Source organism: Motacilla alba, chromosome 1A, assembly GCF_015832195.1.
Source record: "Motacilla alba alba isolate MOTALB_02 chromosome 1A, Motacilla_alba_V1.0_pri, whole genome shotgun sequence".
Classification (NCBI taxonomy): Eukaryota; Metazoa; Chordata; class Aves; order Passeriformes; family Motacillidae; genus Motacilla; species Motacilla alba.
Window position 1 is genome coordinate 12,401,148 of NC_052031.1, and position 14,084 is coordinate 12,415,231.

The window sequence follows — 14,084 nt, forward strand, 5'->3', positions numbered from 1 at the left end:
AACTTTTCTCCATTTGACAGTAGCAGCCATACAAAAGAACAAGGCTTCAGAAATACCTGATTTTAGACTGATACAATGAAAAATTAGCACCAAATCAAAAATTAAATAAAATAAAAAATTAAAAAAATTTACTTGCAAATTAAAATCATACATTTTATCTTTTACAAACATTTCAGTTTTGATAAAACCGAAGTGATGTCAGTATCTTACATCTGAATGGCAGGAGGTGGCTTTCACCTTGTTGCTGGGGAACTATCATGATCTGACAGGGGGAGATAGAGTTTTGTAAGAAAGGGAATATGTCAGAATAGGACATCTAGTTTAGATAACTAACAGCATCATGCCAGGTTCTGGGAACTTCATTTAGAATACAAGAAAGATACATTCAAAACCCAGCTCGTAGGAAAGTGCCTCAACTTTTGTCCTATGCAGGAATCTGAAGGAATTGTTGCAGGGGTTAGACAAGTAGATCTTTTATACCAAGCCTCCCTCCTGTACTATCAATATAAGCATGTGATGTGTATAATAGCTAGTAACATTACAGAGATCACAAACCTGTGGATTATATGTGTGACTAATATCTGCTTAATGTTTAATCTGTGTTATGAGTAATTTCAAATAGGGTTTAGGGAAAGAAATGGTTCAGATTGGACTAATTAAACAAGAACTGGTGTATATACCCTTTACTTATGCAAGTTATTTGACTCTTGACTGAGCTGTGAATGCATAAAGGCATATCCATGTAGCCTTGTTTTGAGGTACAAGGAAAATTACAAGATCATTAAAACTGTAAAGGTATCACATGAGAATGGCAAAGGTGGCTGCAGAATGAAAATGGCAATTGTCACCTGGAGAAGTATTTCATCTGGAGCAATCAGTCATGTAAAGTGTATGATTAACTCTGAAAGTTGATATGAGGCACAATAAAAAGAAGAGCAAGACCTCAAACAGAAGAGAATTCCTCCCTAGGTCTCTGCCTCACTGTAGATTTAGAATTTGGGTCATTAATCAGAACATCAGGATTTTCTTTGGGTTTCCTGTACAATTAGTCTAACAAGTAGGATCTGATGCATCAAATGGGAAAGTATCTGAAGTTCACTTCCCTTCATTTAAAAAGGCTCAATAAGAAGTACCCCATATCAGATAATAGTGAATTTTAACTGTGATGTGCCATAGAGATTATGAATATTCCAGATAATTATTTTAAGGTGGGCTAGGTGAAATAGTAAGAAGAAAGTGCTGTTGATCCTCCTGAAATTGTGACTCTATACTGAAAAATGTTTGGAACCAAAACTATACGTGTGTTTCAACATATCTGGGGTTTTAAATAATTTATATTAATATATCTATTAAGTTAAAAATAGGGAAAAGGGGACTGACTGTCAGTAAAGGTATTGCTGTGATAAACCTCAAACTGGGAAAAAGGCTGGTTTTCACTTTCTCTACCTGTTTTTTTCCTAAAAAAAATATCCATGTACAACAAGGAATTAAATTAAACTGCATAATTTACCAGCACACATGCATTTCATCATCTGGCTTACATACACTAGCTCTGAGTCAGAAATACTCACTGAAATGTGCTACTCTTGCAAGCACTACCTAACTTTGCTCTGCTATTAATCACTCGTGATGCAAGCACTCCCACCCATTTCTGAGAACAGTGTAGGCTGTCTGATAACTCACAGGCTTCGAGCTGCCCTTATAAAGTTGTTCCACTTCTGCATACTTCCTCATACTGCTCTTTTCTTGGTGAAGATGAAGCTCCTCATTTACATAGTCTTGCTGAAGTCAACTCTCCTTGCTTTGACAAATGTTTTTGCAGTTATTTTAGAAGAGGAAGAAAATGCTAAAGAAGCAAAACTTACCGAGACTTGTCCCATAAAGCTCAAAACTAATCGGAAATGTGATGAAGGAGAGGATTGTCCTTATCAGATAAATTTGCCTCCGATGACCATCCAGATACCCAAAGAATTCAAACTGCTTGAGAAGACTCTCAAAGAAGTACAGACCCTTAAAGAATCAGTAAACAAGCTGAAAAAATGCTGCCAAGATTGCAAGCTGCAAGCAGATGACAACCAGGAAAGAGACAGAAGTAATGAATTCCTGCTACCCAACACTGCAGAAAACAGCGAAAGCCAAGATAACAGAGTACAGGAACTGCAAAGCAAAGTTAACAGAATGGCAACCAGCTTAAAAAATGCAAAGAGCCAGATTCAGACACTGCAGGGTCGTTTAGAGAAGCTGAGCCTCATAAACATGAACAATGTGGAACATTATGTTGACAGCAAAGTTGCAAATTTGACATTTGCTGTGAACAACCTGGATAACAAATGTTCTTCTAAGTGCCCAGCAATGCAAGCAAGACCTGGTATGTAATTTGTTAATTCTTACTGCCTGTATAAGCTTTCAGTGCATTTCACTAGTATTAGGTAAACAATTTGAAATATATTTTACCCAAATAGCTGTGTTATTAACTTCACAAGGATCTGCTCTTATAGTGTTTATTTGTACTCCTGTAAAACATTTCAGCAGCCACTAGAGGGTTACTGAGAGCTGCAGGTGTTCAATCCCTCCTAGGGTTGAACTTCATTTAGGGATTTGAAATGTTAATTTTTACAGGACAATGTTTTGCAATTTAATAAATAAACATAAAAAATTAACTATATTTTACACTATACTACCCTTCATTAGAGACATGAAACATCAGTGACCTACACGTATTTTCTCCTTGGATGCAAAGGGTTAAATTTTCTCTAGGTGTGCCTTAGAAAACTGCCTTTTAATTTTTTCTCACTGCAAAACTGTAGATACTCTGAAAAGGGTGCCAGGCATCATCAATCATCAACTGAATCTAGCAAAATGCTTCATCTTTTATGGATAATAATTTTCTTATCATCACAGAAAACATCTGAAAGGCTCAGCTAAAAAAAGCTTACTAACAACACTTTTCGACTGGGTAACATATGTATCATCATTTTAACATTAAACCCTTTGCATTAATTTAATATATAAGCAGGATAAAAGAGAAAACAGGTGTTATCACTGAAAAAACACACGTTTTTCTTTTAACATTTAATTCTCCTAATAAAGGAATGGAACTAATGCTCTCTTTCTAATGTTTGCTGTTATTAAGTCAAGATTGAGGGGTTTTCTTAAAATCATAAAGTTTTTATATTACATAAAGGTATCCTTGAAAATGAGAAATGCTCCCTAGATTGTCAGTGTATTCTAACACTTAGATATCAAACATAAGAAGATAAAGCTCTCGAGAGACAAAACAGAGAAAGAGCAGGCTGCATTACAATCTTTAAGTCTCTTACTTAGCATCCAAGCTAAAAAAAAAATTGTCCTTCTATCTACACATATTGAAAATAGAAGGATCTGCAAGTGTACAGTGTATGTCCAGCTGAAATTCTTGAAAGTGTTCTTCTTTGAAAAGAGGAAATAAGTAATAATAAAGGTAATGCTCTAACTATATTAGTAATCAAATCAGATAAAAATCACTACAAATAAATTGTGTTCATTCAGATACAGAACATCCACAAAAAGAATGAGTAATTTTTTGTTCTATTAATAGTGAGCAATAAATCACATTCAAGTACAGTACTTCAAAACAGACTAAACAGACTAAATTAGCTTTTGGTATTCCTCAGATTTACTGAATTGCTGGATAGTGTTCAGGGCACATGATCATGTAGACATTCTTTATATTTTTCAACAACATGCTGAAAACATTTGTAGCAACAATATATTAATTATGAAAGCTAGCAAGGAAAACAGATACAACTTTTTCCTATTCAGAAGCCATTCTTGCATCCACTGAAAGTAATAGTAAACCTTTATTTAAATAGGAGTTGAATTGGATTATAGAAGCATTTTATCTGAAATGTATATTCTCTGTAAATAACTGCTCTGAACTTTAGTCCACCAAAGATTTTCCACAAAGTTCAGTGAAATAAATAAGAATTTATTGTGGATTTAGATTTGGCTTTAAAACCTTTGACTCCTATACTTTGTGGTTTCCTAAATGTCCAGTTTTCTGGCAAACAAGAGGTCCTGAGTCTTACTGCCTGCTGCAGCCTGAGATCACTCCTCCCTTTCAAGAAGTAGTTTGTTCAAATTTTCTAGGAAAAAATTCCAAAATAATCTGAAAGTGAAAATGCCCATGCATTCAAATCTGCAATAGGAATGAACATTATGGTTTTGACTCTTAACTGAGAACTTCTGAGAGCTCTCCATATCTCTTAAGAATATGGAATTCTAATACCATGCTGCTGAACAGAATGAAATTACTGGATGACGCTGTGGATCAAAAAATGGATTTTCACTCTGGAGAAAAAAACTGGGGGTATTTTTCTTCTGAATAAAACACATCACCCATTGGTGGGAAAAAGGTACTGTTAACAGTAGATGCTAACATTCCTCCTTTCTGCAAAGCCAGCGATGCCACATACACAGGAAAGCACCATCACCTTCATCTTTCTAGGACTCACATAGTTACAACAACAGATGTGACAATTTTATTCCTTTTTCCTGCTTCCTAAAGTACTGTCAACATTAACACACAAAGCATTCCTAATGATGTTATGTTCTCTATCAAATGATGTTTACTTAACAATAGCCAGGTTAACATCATTCCCACATGGACAAAGCTCTTTCTCTGACATACTGCCAGAGGGAGCTGTAAATTTTAGGCAGGTTGTGAAGCTATACATTTAAATACAAAAACAGCAAGTGTGTAAATACAAAGCGTTAGAAATATGGACTGAAGAAATCAGGTTGAATTTACATGAGATAATGAAATGATAGAGTAGAGAAAAGGACAAAAAGGAAAGCAAATAATCAAAATGCCCTTATATTAGGAATTTTAATTTTAAAATGTCATTTAGCTGGGTTTTTTAGTCAGCTATCTGATGCAGAGATCCTAGGTGACATCTGTTATAAAGTAAATCTGATGGAAAAGGTGTTTTTCCCTAGAACTGAAATTGTTGCAACACTATTTGTGATGTAAAAGCCTCTCCAATGCAAGCTCTGTATGCCATATCAGTCTGGGCAAAAATTTGTTACATTTTAAAATTGAAATTATGTTTATTCTAACACTACTTGTTCTTTCACCAGTTATACAAATAATGCAGAGAGACTGTGCTGACCATTACACAGCAGGGAGAAGGAGTAATGGAATCTACAGGATTAGCCCTGATCCCAGAAACGAGAGCTTTGAAGTTTACTGTGACATGCAAACACAAGGAGGCGGCTGGACAGTGCTGCAACGGCGTCAGGATGGCAGCACTAACTTCAACAGAACCTGGAATGACTACAAACATGGCTTTGGAAACCTCAGCAGGGAGTTCTGGCTAGGCAATGACAAAATTCACCTCCTGACAAGGAGCCAGGAAATGCAACTGAGAATTGATCTCGAAGATTTCAATGGGATCAGAGAATATGCCAAATACGACCATTTCTACGTGGCCAACGAGTACCTCAAGTACCGACTCAGCGTCCACGGCTACAGCGGCACAGCGGGAGACGCCCTCCACTACAGCAGGCAGTACAACCACGACCAAAAGTTCTTTACAACCCCGGACAAGGACAATGACAGGTATCCCTCGGGAAACTGTGGTGCCTACTACAGCTCTGGCTGGTGGTTTGATGCCTGCTTGTCAGCCAATCTCAACGGCAAGTACTACCACAAGAAATACAAAGGTGTTCGCAATGGCATTTTCTGGGGTACATGGCATGGTATTTCTGATGATATTCCCACTGGATATAGGCAACCCTTTAAATCAGTAAAGATCATGATCAGACCCAAAAGTTTTGTGCAGTAATTCTACACATTTCTCTTAACTAGTTTGCATTGGATTGCACTCAAAATCGTACTTACTCAGTATTATACTCAGAAATCAAGTATTCAGTTATGTTTGGCAAAAGATTGTTCTAGACAAAACAACATACTTCCACATAACATTTTTAGAGATGGCTTGACCCATATAATGTATTAAAACCAGCATTAAAATATGTGAAGAGTTATTGCTAAAACATAACACCAGTTAGGTCTTGGTTTTGTTCTGTAAATATTCTAAACATTGCTTTTGGTGCTTTTACTGACTGTGATGTATCACATTTTATTATTTAAAACTTTTATAATGTCTTCCACAAGTTGTGTCTGAATGAATACCTACATTTTAACCTGAAAATAATTCAGAGGTGTAACTAATATAAATTTGTCAACACTTGGAAAAAAACCTAGTTTCTCTAAAACAGTCTTTTTCCGTCACCTGTTCTTCATAACTTCAAATGTATACCACAACAATATCAATATAAATTAGATAAAGTACTAAAAATTATTATTTTTAAAGAGCTAGAAAACAGAGGGCCACATCGTTTGCCCAAAGCCACAAAAAAAAAGGCCTTGAAGAAAACAGAAAATGGAGATGATTCCTCAAATTCCATCCCTTTATCAAAGATTTCTCAAAGTTGGTAGAAGAACTGAATAAAAAGCAGACGAAATAATTATAAAATCATAGAACCATTTAGTTTGGAAAAAACCTTTAAGACCATTGAGTCCAACTGTTAACACAGAACTGCCAAGTCCACACTAAGCCATGTCTCTAGGCATCACATCTACACATGGAAAGAGCATGCATTGAACAACAACATTCTTGCTCTTTTTGGTTCCTCCATTCAAGCTCAAGGTCCTATTTGTCATTATTTGTAGGAGAAAGGAGCCTTTATGTAGCTTGCTGCACATTTATGCAGGCAGGTAGACAGGTAGGAGGAAGACACATCAATAAGAATCCATATACTTTGCATTAATGCCTCTAAATACATACAAAGAGTTTCCAGGGCTATTTTTCTTTCTCCTGAATCCTTTAGGTCAGTCAAATGTTACAAGATGCTCTTGTAGAGACTCAAGCTCTCATTCAAATACTCCTCAATCTAGATATCATTAGACCCTAAAACTAAAAAAGAAATTATAAATGTTTTGTACCATAAGAAAAGACTGTTCTCTCCATTCACCCCATATGTGATCAAAGATTTTTTTTTCTAAAATATAAAAAAAAAAAAAATCAAATTGCCAAATAGCGCAGGAATTTCAAATTAGAGATACTGCTATTAAATCTCGCATGGTAGATAGTGAGCACAAATTTGCACATATTTAGACCATGTCTCTATAAAGATAGTGACCAACATTGAGTGGATATGCAACTTAGGCAAGAGGCTATCCTACTATCCTGCTTACACCAATCCTGAGATGCAGAAAAACTATACTGACTCTATTTCTTTATCAGCTAACTGTGGTCATTGTTGGCATAGCTTTTTTGATTAAAAGAGACATTAAAAAAAAAGAAGACAAGTATACATTTGACCTAATACTTTATAAATATGATTGCTACTGGTTTTTTAAGATTACAACAAAACTACCATGGTTATAAGTAATGCAAATGAAGAACACTGGTAATAGCTAAATTGTAAAATATTAATATATATTTTAAAGAAGTAAATACTTTTTAGGATAGCTCAAATGTAATTTGGTTTATTATATTTCAAAGAGCAATGAAAAGTTTTAACTGCAAGATGTATTATCTTTGCTTGAGAATATGTTTTGAAGCTATAGAATATTTATTTTGGGATAAAAAATAGTTGTCTAAACAAAACAAAAAAAGCAACTGATGAAGTATCGGTTCGAAGAGTAAATATCTAATTGCATATGATTATATTTAATCATTTTGCATTAAATGCACAATTTGTTCCTATTCATTATTTGAAAATTAGCTAAGTATGATTTATGGTATCTACAAGATTCCACTTGAAAATGTCTTTTTACTACTAAGTTGTAAGAAGAGAAACTGTCCTTTTTAAATCTTGTTTAAAGGAAGCTTTGTAAAACACAGAAATGTTAACAGAATAAGCAAATGTGACTAAAATCACCTGCAAAAGCTTTGTCTCATGTCTTTAAAAACAAAAAGCAAAAAAAAAAGAAAGTGTACTGCTGTTACAGAAATCTGATTATTACCTGCCTGGAACTGTTGTAGCTGAATCTCTGTCAATGTGTACTAGTTTTGCAAAGTGTAACTCCATCTACTTGTTGCAAACATTTTGTTTATACTTGGTGTAATAAAATAAGAATGTCCCACTGTTAAAGGTGTACTACTGTCATAGATGTAATATAAGGACTATTAAAAATTCTCATAAATAATTTTATTGATTTTCTGTAAAAATTGAAGAAGTAAGAAAACACCAATAACCAACACAGATGACTATGTGACATGCCAAGAGAGCAATTGCTGGTAATGACAATTGCTATTTCCTTAGAGGTCTGTTTTATGACCATTCAGCTGCCAAATAATGGCTGAAATCTCAGATATTTTTTGTAACTATTAATATTTTGGAAGAGGAAAAAGTAATTGCCCAATGAAGAGTTTACACAACCTCTATCTTTAACATGAAACAGGAGAAGCAAACCAACGTTTTGATCTTTCAGGCCACATACAAGAATCATCAAAGCATGTGAATACAAATACATACCCCAAATGAAATCATACAATTTTTTGTACAAAGAAAAAGCCCTTGATCTCTGCCTAAGGCTTAATAATTCAAAACATGTCTTTCAGTCTATGGAAAACATCTATGTAACACTGATTAGCATATGAAGACACTTGTGGTTTTAATCTTGATAATATTTAAATGGTGAATTTTAGTGGAAAAAAATTACTAACAGTGGGTTTGCTAGCAAAATTCCTCTGGCTTGTTTCCAAAATATAAAGGCACAAGCCCATCCATTCAATGTGATCAGCCAAGCAGACTGTAATGTCTTGGCTCTCTACACATTGCTTAAGCAAAACCAAACCAAAACTAAAAAAAAAAAACCACCCCAAACAAACCAGAGAAGAAATTCAAAGAAGGTTTGAAAGCACTGGTGCTTTTTCCTTCCCTTTCAAATGCAAATACCTGCTTTCTTAACTGTGTTTATTGGGAAAGACTGCAGTCAAACTCAGAGTCAGTTGACAACAATACGTAGCTTGACAAATTGGTGGGGAAAATAAATTACTTCTATGTGTTTATTTGGAAAATAACTTAAGATGGTTGCCAGTCCCTACCCAGACCCACGCTGACAAATAAAATCAAAATCAAAAAAAAATGCCAAATTTACCTGGCTTCTATGATTTACACATAATGGAAAAATCAAAGCAGGAAGGATGCAACTTGAATTTTCACAGAGGAAAAAAAAAAGGAAAAAGAAGAGAATATAATTAAATATTAGCCTACAAAGAAAGGGGATTAAAATATATTAAAATATTTTTAGATTTTTTGTGTTTTCTTTCAGGATAAAAAGATAAAATGGTACACATAGGCCTGAAGACATTGACATAAGTTTTAAAGAAAAGTGGCTGAGCAATACCATCTATAGGCCCTGCTAGAGGCAAACATTTCCCATGCTAAACTGATCTCTTTCATTCACTGCTTTAATTAAACTTTTATGGAGTTTTAGTTCTTCTGCCAGAAGTCACTTTGGCTGTCACACTCAATGGTAACCAGAAACAGAGAACAAAATTTAACATGATATGTCAAGTCCAACCTTCACACAAGTCATGAGAACATGGAAATCATGAAAGCAGTATTATTTTTTACATCATCAGCTTTTTCTTATCTCAGTAAAAGAGTAACAGACCCGTCAGGAAAATCTCCCAAAGGAGTTTATTCTTCTGCATGTTTAGATTTAGCAAATGAATGGATGATTAGCAGGAAGGGATTATTGAGGTACCTTCCAAACAAGGTACCCACTCACTGGATCTGGAGAACAGCAAAGCACTTTTCATTCACAAGTGCACTATTCTGCAGAACTATTTCTGCTGCTTCTGAGTGTCCACTGCAAAGGCATGCAAGATTAATGTCGCAGAATCATTTTTCTGGTTTTAAAAACAGATGTATACATTTGACTGAACTACTTTTCTAGCCTAAAAACAGACCAACAAAAGAAAGAGAAAGCACAAGACATTGCCTTGAGTAAAAACACCTCAAACTGGAAGAAGATACCCATCATTTGATTTCTCTTTGGATGTTTTTGTTTGATCCACCATCAGATTGGGAAGATGTATAGAGTAGGGGTCTTTTTTGTGTCTGGGATTGTGATTGGGGCTACAAAATAAAACTTAAGCAACAGAAGAGGATTTCAAAATGGTAACAGATTACAAACTAAAGATCAACAACATCATTATGACAAATGATGTTTTATTTATTTAGGTTCCCATTAAAATTGAATCAGGTGGAGGAAATTAACACAACTTGAGTGGCCAGAAGGGAAAAATGTTACTGTGCAATATGGTGAAGCACAAAATGTATGGGGACCAAAATGAAGAGAAGAGGCAGGAAGAATTGGTTAACTGGTCTTTTTTTTTTTATTTTCATTCTGCATAATCTTGTCTTTTTGAGAATTCAGTCCAGTTTCATGACAAGGTTTTGTTGCTTTTCCTATTCAAATGACAGTTTCAGTTGTCCTCTGCTGCTTTAGCAGTAACAGCATTGTTGTAGCAAGGATGATATGAGGATAAAGGGAGAGGTTAAATGTATTGTATTACCATCTGTTGCAAAAAAATTATAAATTTGCAGGCAAAGGGTGAATACAATTTTAGATCATTTTGTTGAAGCTGACTACTAATAAATATCCATTTAATAAAATTAATGGCTGTTTAATATTTAAATAATGTACTTGTATGACAAAATTCAATACATTTTTTGCTGCCTTTTAAGAATCAGATTACATATACATGGCCTATAATGCACTAAAATCAAAATAAAACAAGCATAATTTATTGCCTCTTAATGCAGCATTTATTCAAGTAATATTTTTTTTCATCACACAGGTACTAGACTATGTAGTTTTTAATGAAAGTTATTAACAGATATATACTGGTTTATTTCTATTACTAGAAGAAAACAAGATATGAGGAAAGATTCACAATTCAAGAAATTCAATTAGAAGTGTTAGAGCAAAGATCTTTATTTCAAGGACATAACAACAAAGGCTAAAAGAAGTGGAAAGTTCATTCTGTGAATGTATGGTAGTACCCTAACCAACAGAACAGGAGATGTCAACTTGGTAATAAATAAAAACAGTTGGTGAAAAGAAGTCATGATGAATTGGGTGGCTTTTGTTTGAACTCTGTCAAGTTTTTAATATTTCTACCTAACCCATAAAGCTAAACAATGTTACTATTAATGTTTTATTAAAAATAACGGAGAGATAATGTACATGTTTTAATTCTTGCTCTTTGTATGTTTGAGTATCTGCTGCTTACATGAGAAAAACAAGACTGGCTTGATGGGAAGAGGGCATATATCTGTTTTTAAAGAAATCTTATAATAACAAAAGGTGTCCCTTCTGATATGTACACGCTGTGCAGGCATAAATGACCAGTCAGTGAAACTGAGATACTATGATACAATTCTGCTTCTGATGAAAAATCCTGAAAGCTATTCCAAGTAGTTGAAGCCAGCATTAATGCAAGAAACCTCTATGGTGACCAAAGCCATATATTTATCCCTGAATTATGTATAAAGTTCAACAAAAGAAAACAAATACGTCATTGGAAGAGAAGAAATGTGAATAAGTGATGAAAAGCCAAACTCACCAGTAAAGTACAAGTGCAAACTGTTAAAAATTATGGTAAAATATTAAATGAGTCATAGTTCTATTCTAGAAATTGACAAAATGACCAGAAGACCTCATTTATGAAATATTATGCAAATTTCTTACTTTGTTTTTCCACAGCATGTTTTTTCCTGAGTTGGGAACAACTCTAAATATGAATACTTTCCCTGTATTTGCCATTAATGGTTTACAATGTTAAACAAGTTAGCTTTAAATTTGATATGCAGAATAACCTCAGTGGAAAGATTTTTTTGTAGAAAAAAATCAGGCAAATAATCGAATCATTTTCTAGATTAAGTCTAGAATAATTCGTTTCACCATGATTAAAAATAAAGAAAACAAAGAAAAATGCAGAATATAGTTTAGAAGGGGCATGAGGGCACTTTTGCTGCTGCCTTGGACTGAGAATATAGGGATTTTGTGCTGCAACAATACTGGAAGCTGTGGGCTCCCCATACACTGGCACTGGACTGAAAGCAGCAGCTTCAAACTATGTTCAGTATGATCTAATAGCAGGATAGGAAAGGTCCAGTCCTATTTTCCCCTTCACTACAAATTCTTGCCATGTCCTTTCTCCCGACCTTAGATTGTAGGCAGAGAGTGAGAGCCAAGGTAGCAAACTGATGGATCCAAGATGGAAAGAGTCCAAGGTAAAGCAACTTTAGGTAAGAACTTCAAGAAAAACATGAAGTATGAACAAAGCCTGATAAGGATACAAGAGAGAGATGTACATTTTTATTATAAAGAGAGCAGAAATTGGCTGGTCTCTGTTTTAATGTGGAAAAGACAAGAAGAAAGCTTCATTATTCACTACAAAGGAAACTTAAACTGGGATATAGGGAAAAATTCTTATAAAACCCTGGCAATGATGACATGCTGGAAAAGGATATCCAAATAGCTATCTCCACCAGTTAAAGATTTAAAAACAAATTAGACAAATATCTGCAGAGAATCTACTCCAGTGTCACATTTGGATTAGATTATCTCTTAATGACTCTTCTGGCCTCACATTTTTAAGGATTGCATTTGGTATATATTTGATATTTAAAATTTTAAAATACTTTTAGTATTTTGAAAGACTCCTTAACATAAAAAAATTGCAAAAGAAACTGAGCTCCAAAAGGTTTCCTCTATCACCATCATCAATTAATAGTGCCTCAGGAGCCACTTACCTGCGATTTCTCCTACAGCTACGGAGCCCTTCAAAAAATCATGAATTACCTCTACAGATAGAATACTACAAGACCAAAACCAAGAGTTCTGTATTCTCATTCCCCTTAAGGCCATGACCACTGTATAAAATAACATGATTCTCTATCAAGCACAGCATCCTCAGCAAGGTTATGACACTGCTTCACAAAATTTTCTTACCACAGAAAAGAAAATCAAAGAAATGGGGATGATATAGATAGTCTGTGGTAACAACCTTCAATTATTAACAGCAAAAGATACACCTCAGAATAATTACTTTGCACTGTTACAGACTGAGAAATCTGGGGCACGTGATACCTCATCTAAACACTGAAACGCAGGACTTGCTGTTAGGCCCGTGGGTCCCTCCTCCTGGCTAGGAGCTGCTGCAGTCAGCTCACAGGTGGGTGACTCCCTCTCAGTTGCCAGCTCTGTGTCAGTGGCACTTCCTTCATCAGCCTGACTCATTGTTTAAAGCTCTAGAAAGTAACAAAAACAATGCAGTTCATTAGATCCAGGGATATATCTGAGTGTGAAAGATAAATCTGTAGTGTAAAAACCACTAAATCAACATATCAGACCCACATGCAAACCATAGAAGTCACAATGTGAGCAAATTAGGTAACTCTACAGTTACAACTTCATGAATGACTTCATGCAAGAGGCTGCACTATCATTCTATCATACTCTTGAGTATTTTTAAAATATCCTGAAGAAAGCTCTTATTCCAGTTAGATAACACAGTCTTTTAATAAATGCACAGACAGAGAAATTAAAGAAGGTTGGAACAAGCAGGGTTGCTGGAAAATATAATTTTGCTATATTTATATTATAGAAATCCCATATTAATATCTGTCATATAGGAATAGAAATCTCTAAGATACTTCTATTAGAAACAGATAATGGCATTCAGAACTTCTCAGCAAGATGGGACTTAATGCCATAAAGTTTCTATAATTTCATTTTGTGTTTACTGTCTTGGTCCAGCACTTGAGAATTATGTTCCCAAGCTTCAATCATCAGAACTCTTTGAGATGTGTGAAAATGCTAAGGTGGGTGAGGGAAATGGGAGGTGGAATACAAGGGGATACAATGCTCCTGGTACCCTGATAAGATAGCAAGGCTGATCAGGTAGGTCTTTATCCCTACATCAAACATGAATTAATACCTGAAAACCCCTCTTCTGGCATAACAGCATGTTTTGTACATCCAAAGAGTTTTAAAATACCAACCTTTTACATGA

At 34.7% G+C, this 14,084-nt stretch overlaps 2 protein-coding genes across 2 annotated transcripts in view; one reads left to right on the forward strand and one right to left on the reverse strand.

Moving 5' to 3' along the window:
* The window catches only part of CCDC146 (coiled-coil domain containing 146), a 63,261-nt gene that overhangs the window by 43,355 nt on the left and 5,822 nt on the right, over positions 1-14,084 (reverse strand). The window contains exon 3 of the mRNA XM_038153089.1: positions 13,160-13,320. Within this exon, the coding sequence (XP_038009017.1) occupies positions 13,160-13,309 (150 nt within the window). The 5' untranslated portion in view covers positions 13,310-13,320. The remainder of the gene's footprint in view (positions 1-13,159; positions 13,321-14,084) is intronic.
* FGL2 (fibrinogen like 2) lies at positions 1,655-8,194 on the forward strand. The gene is made up of 2 exons (XM_038153094.1): positions 1,655-2,368; positions 5,119-8,194. The coding sequence occupies exons 1-2, from the start codon at positions 1,756-1,758 to the stop codon at positions 5,823-5,825; spliced, it is 1,320 nt and encodes a 439-aa protein (XP_038009022.1). The 5' UTR covers positions 1,655-1,755; the 3' UTR covers positions 5,826-8,194.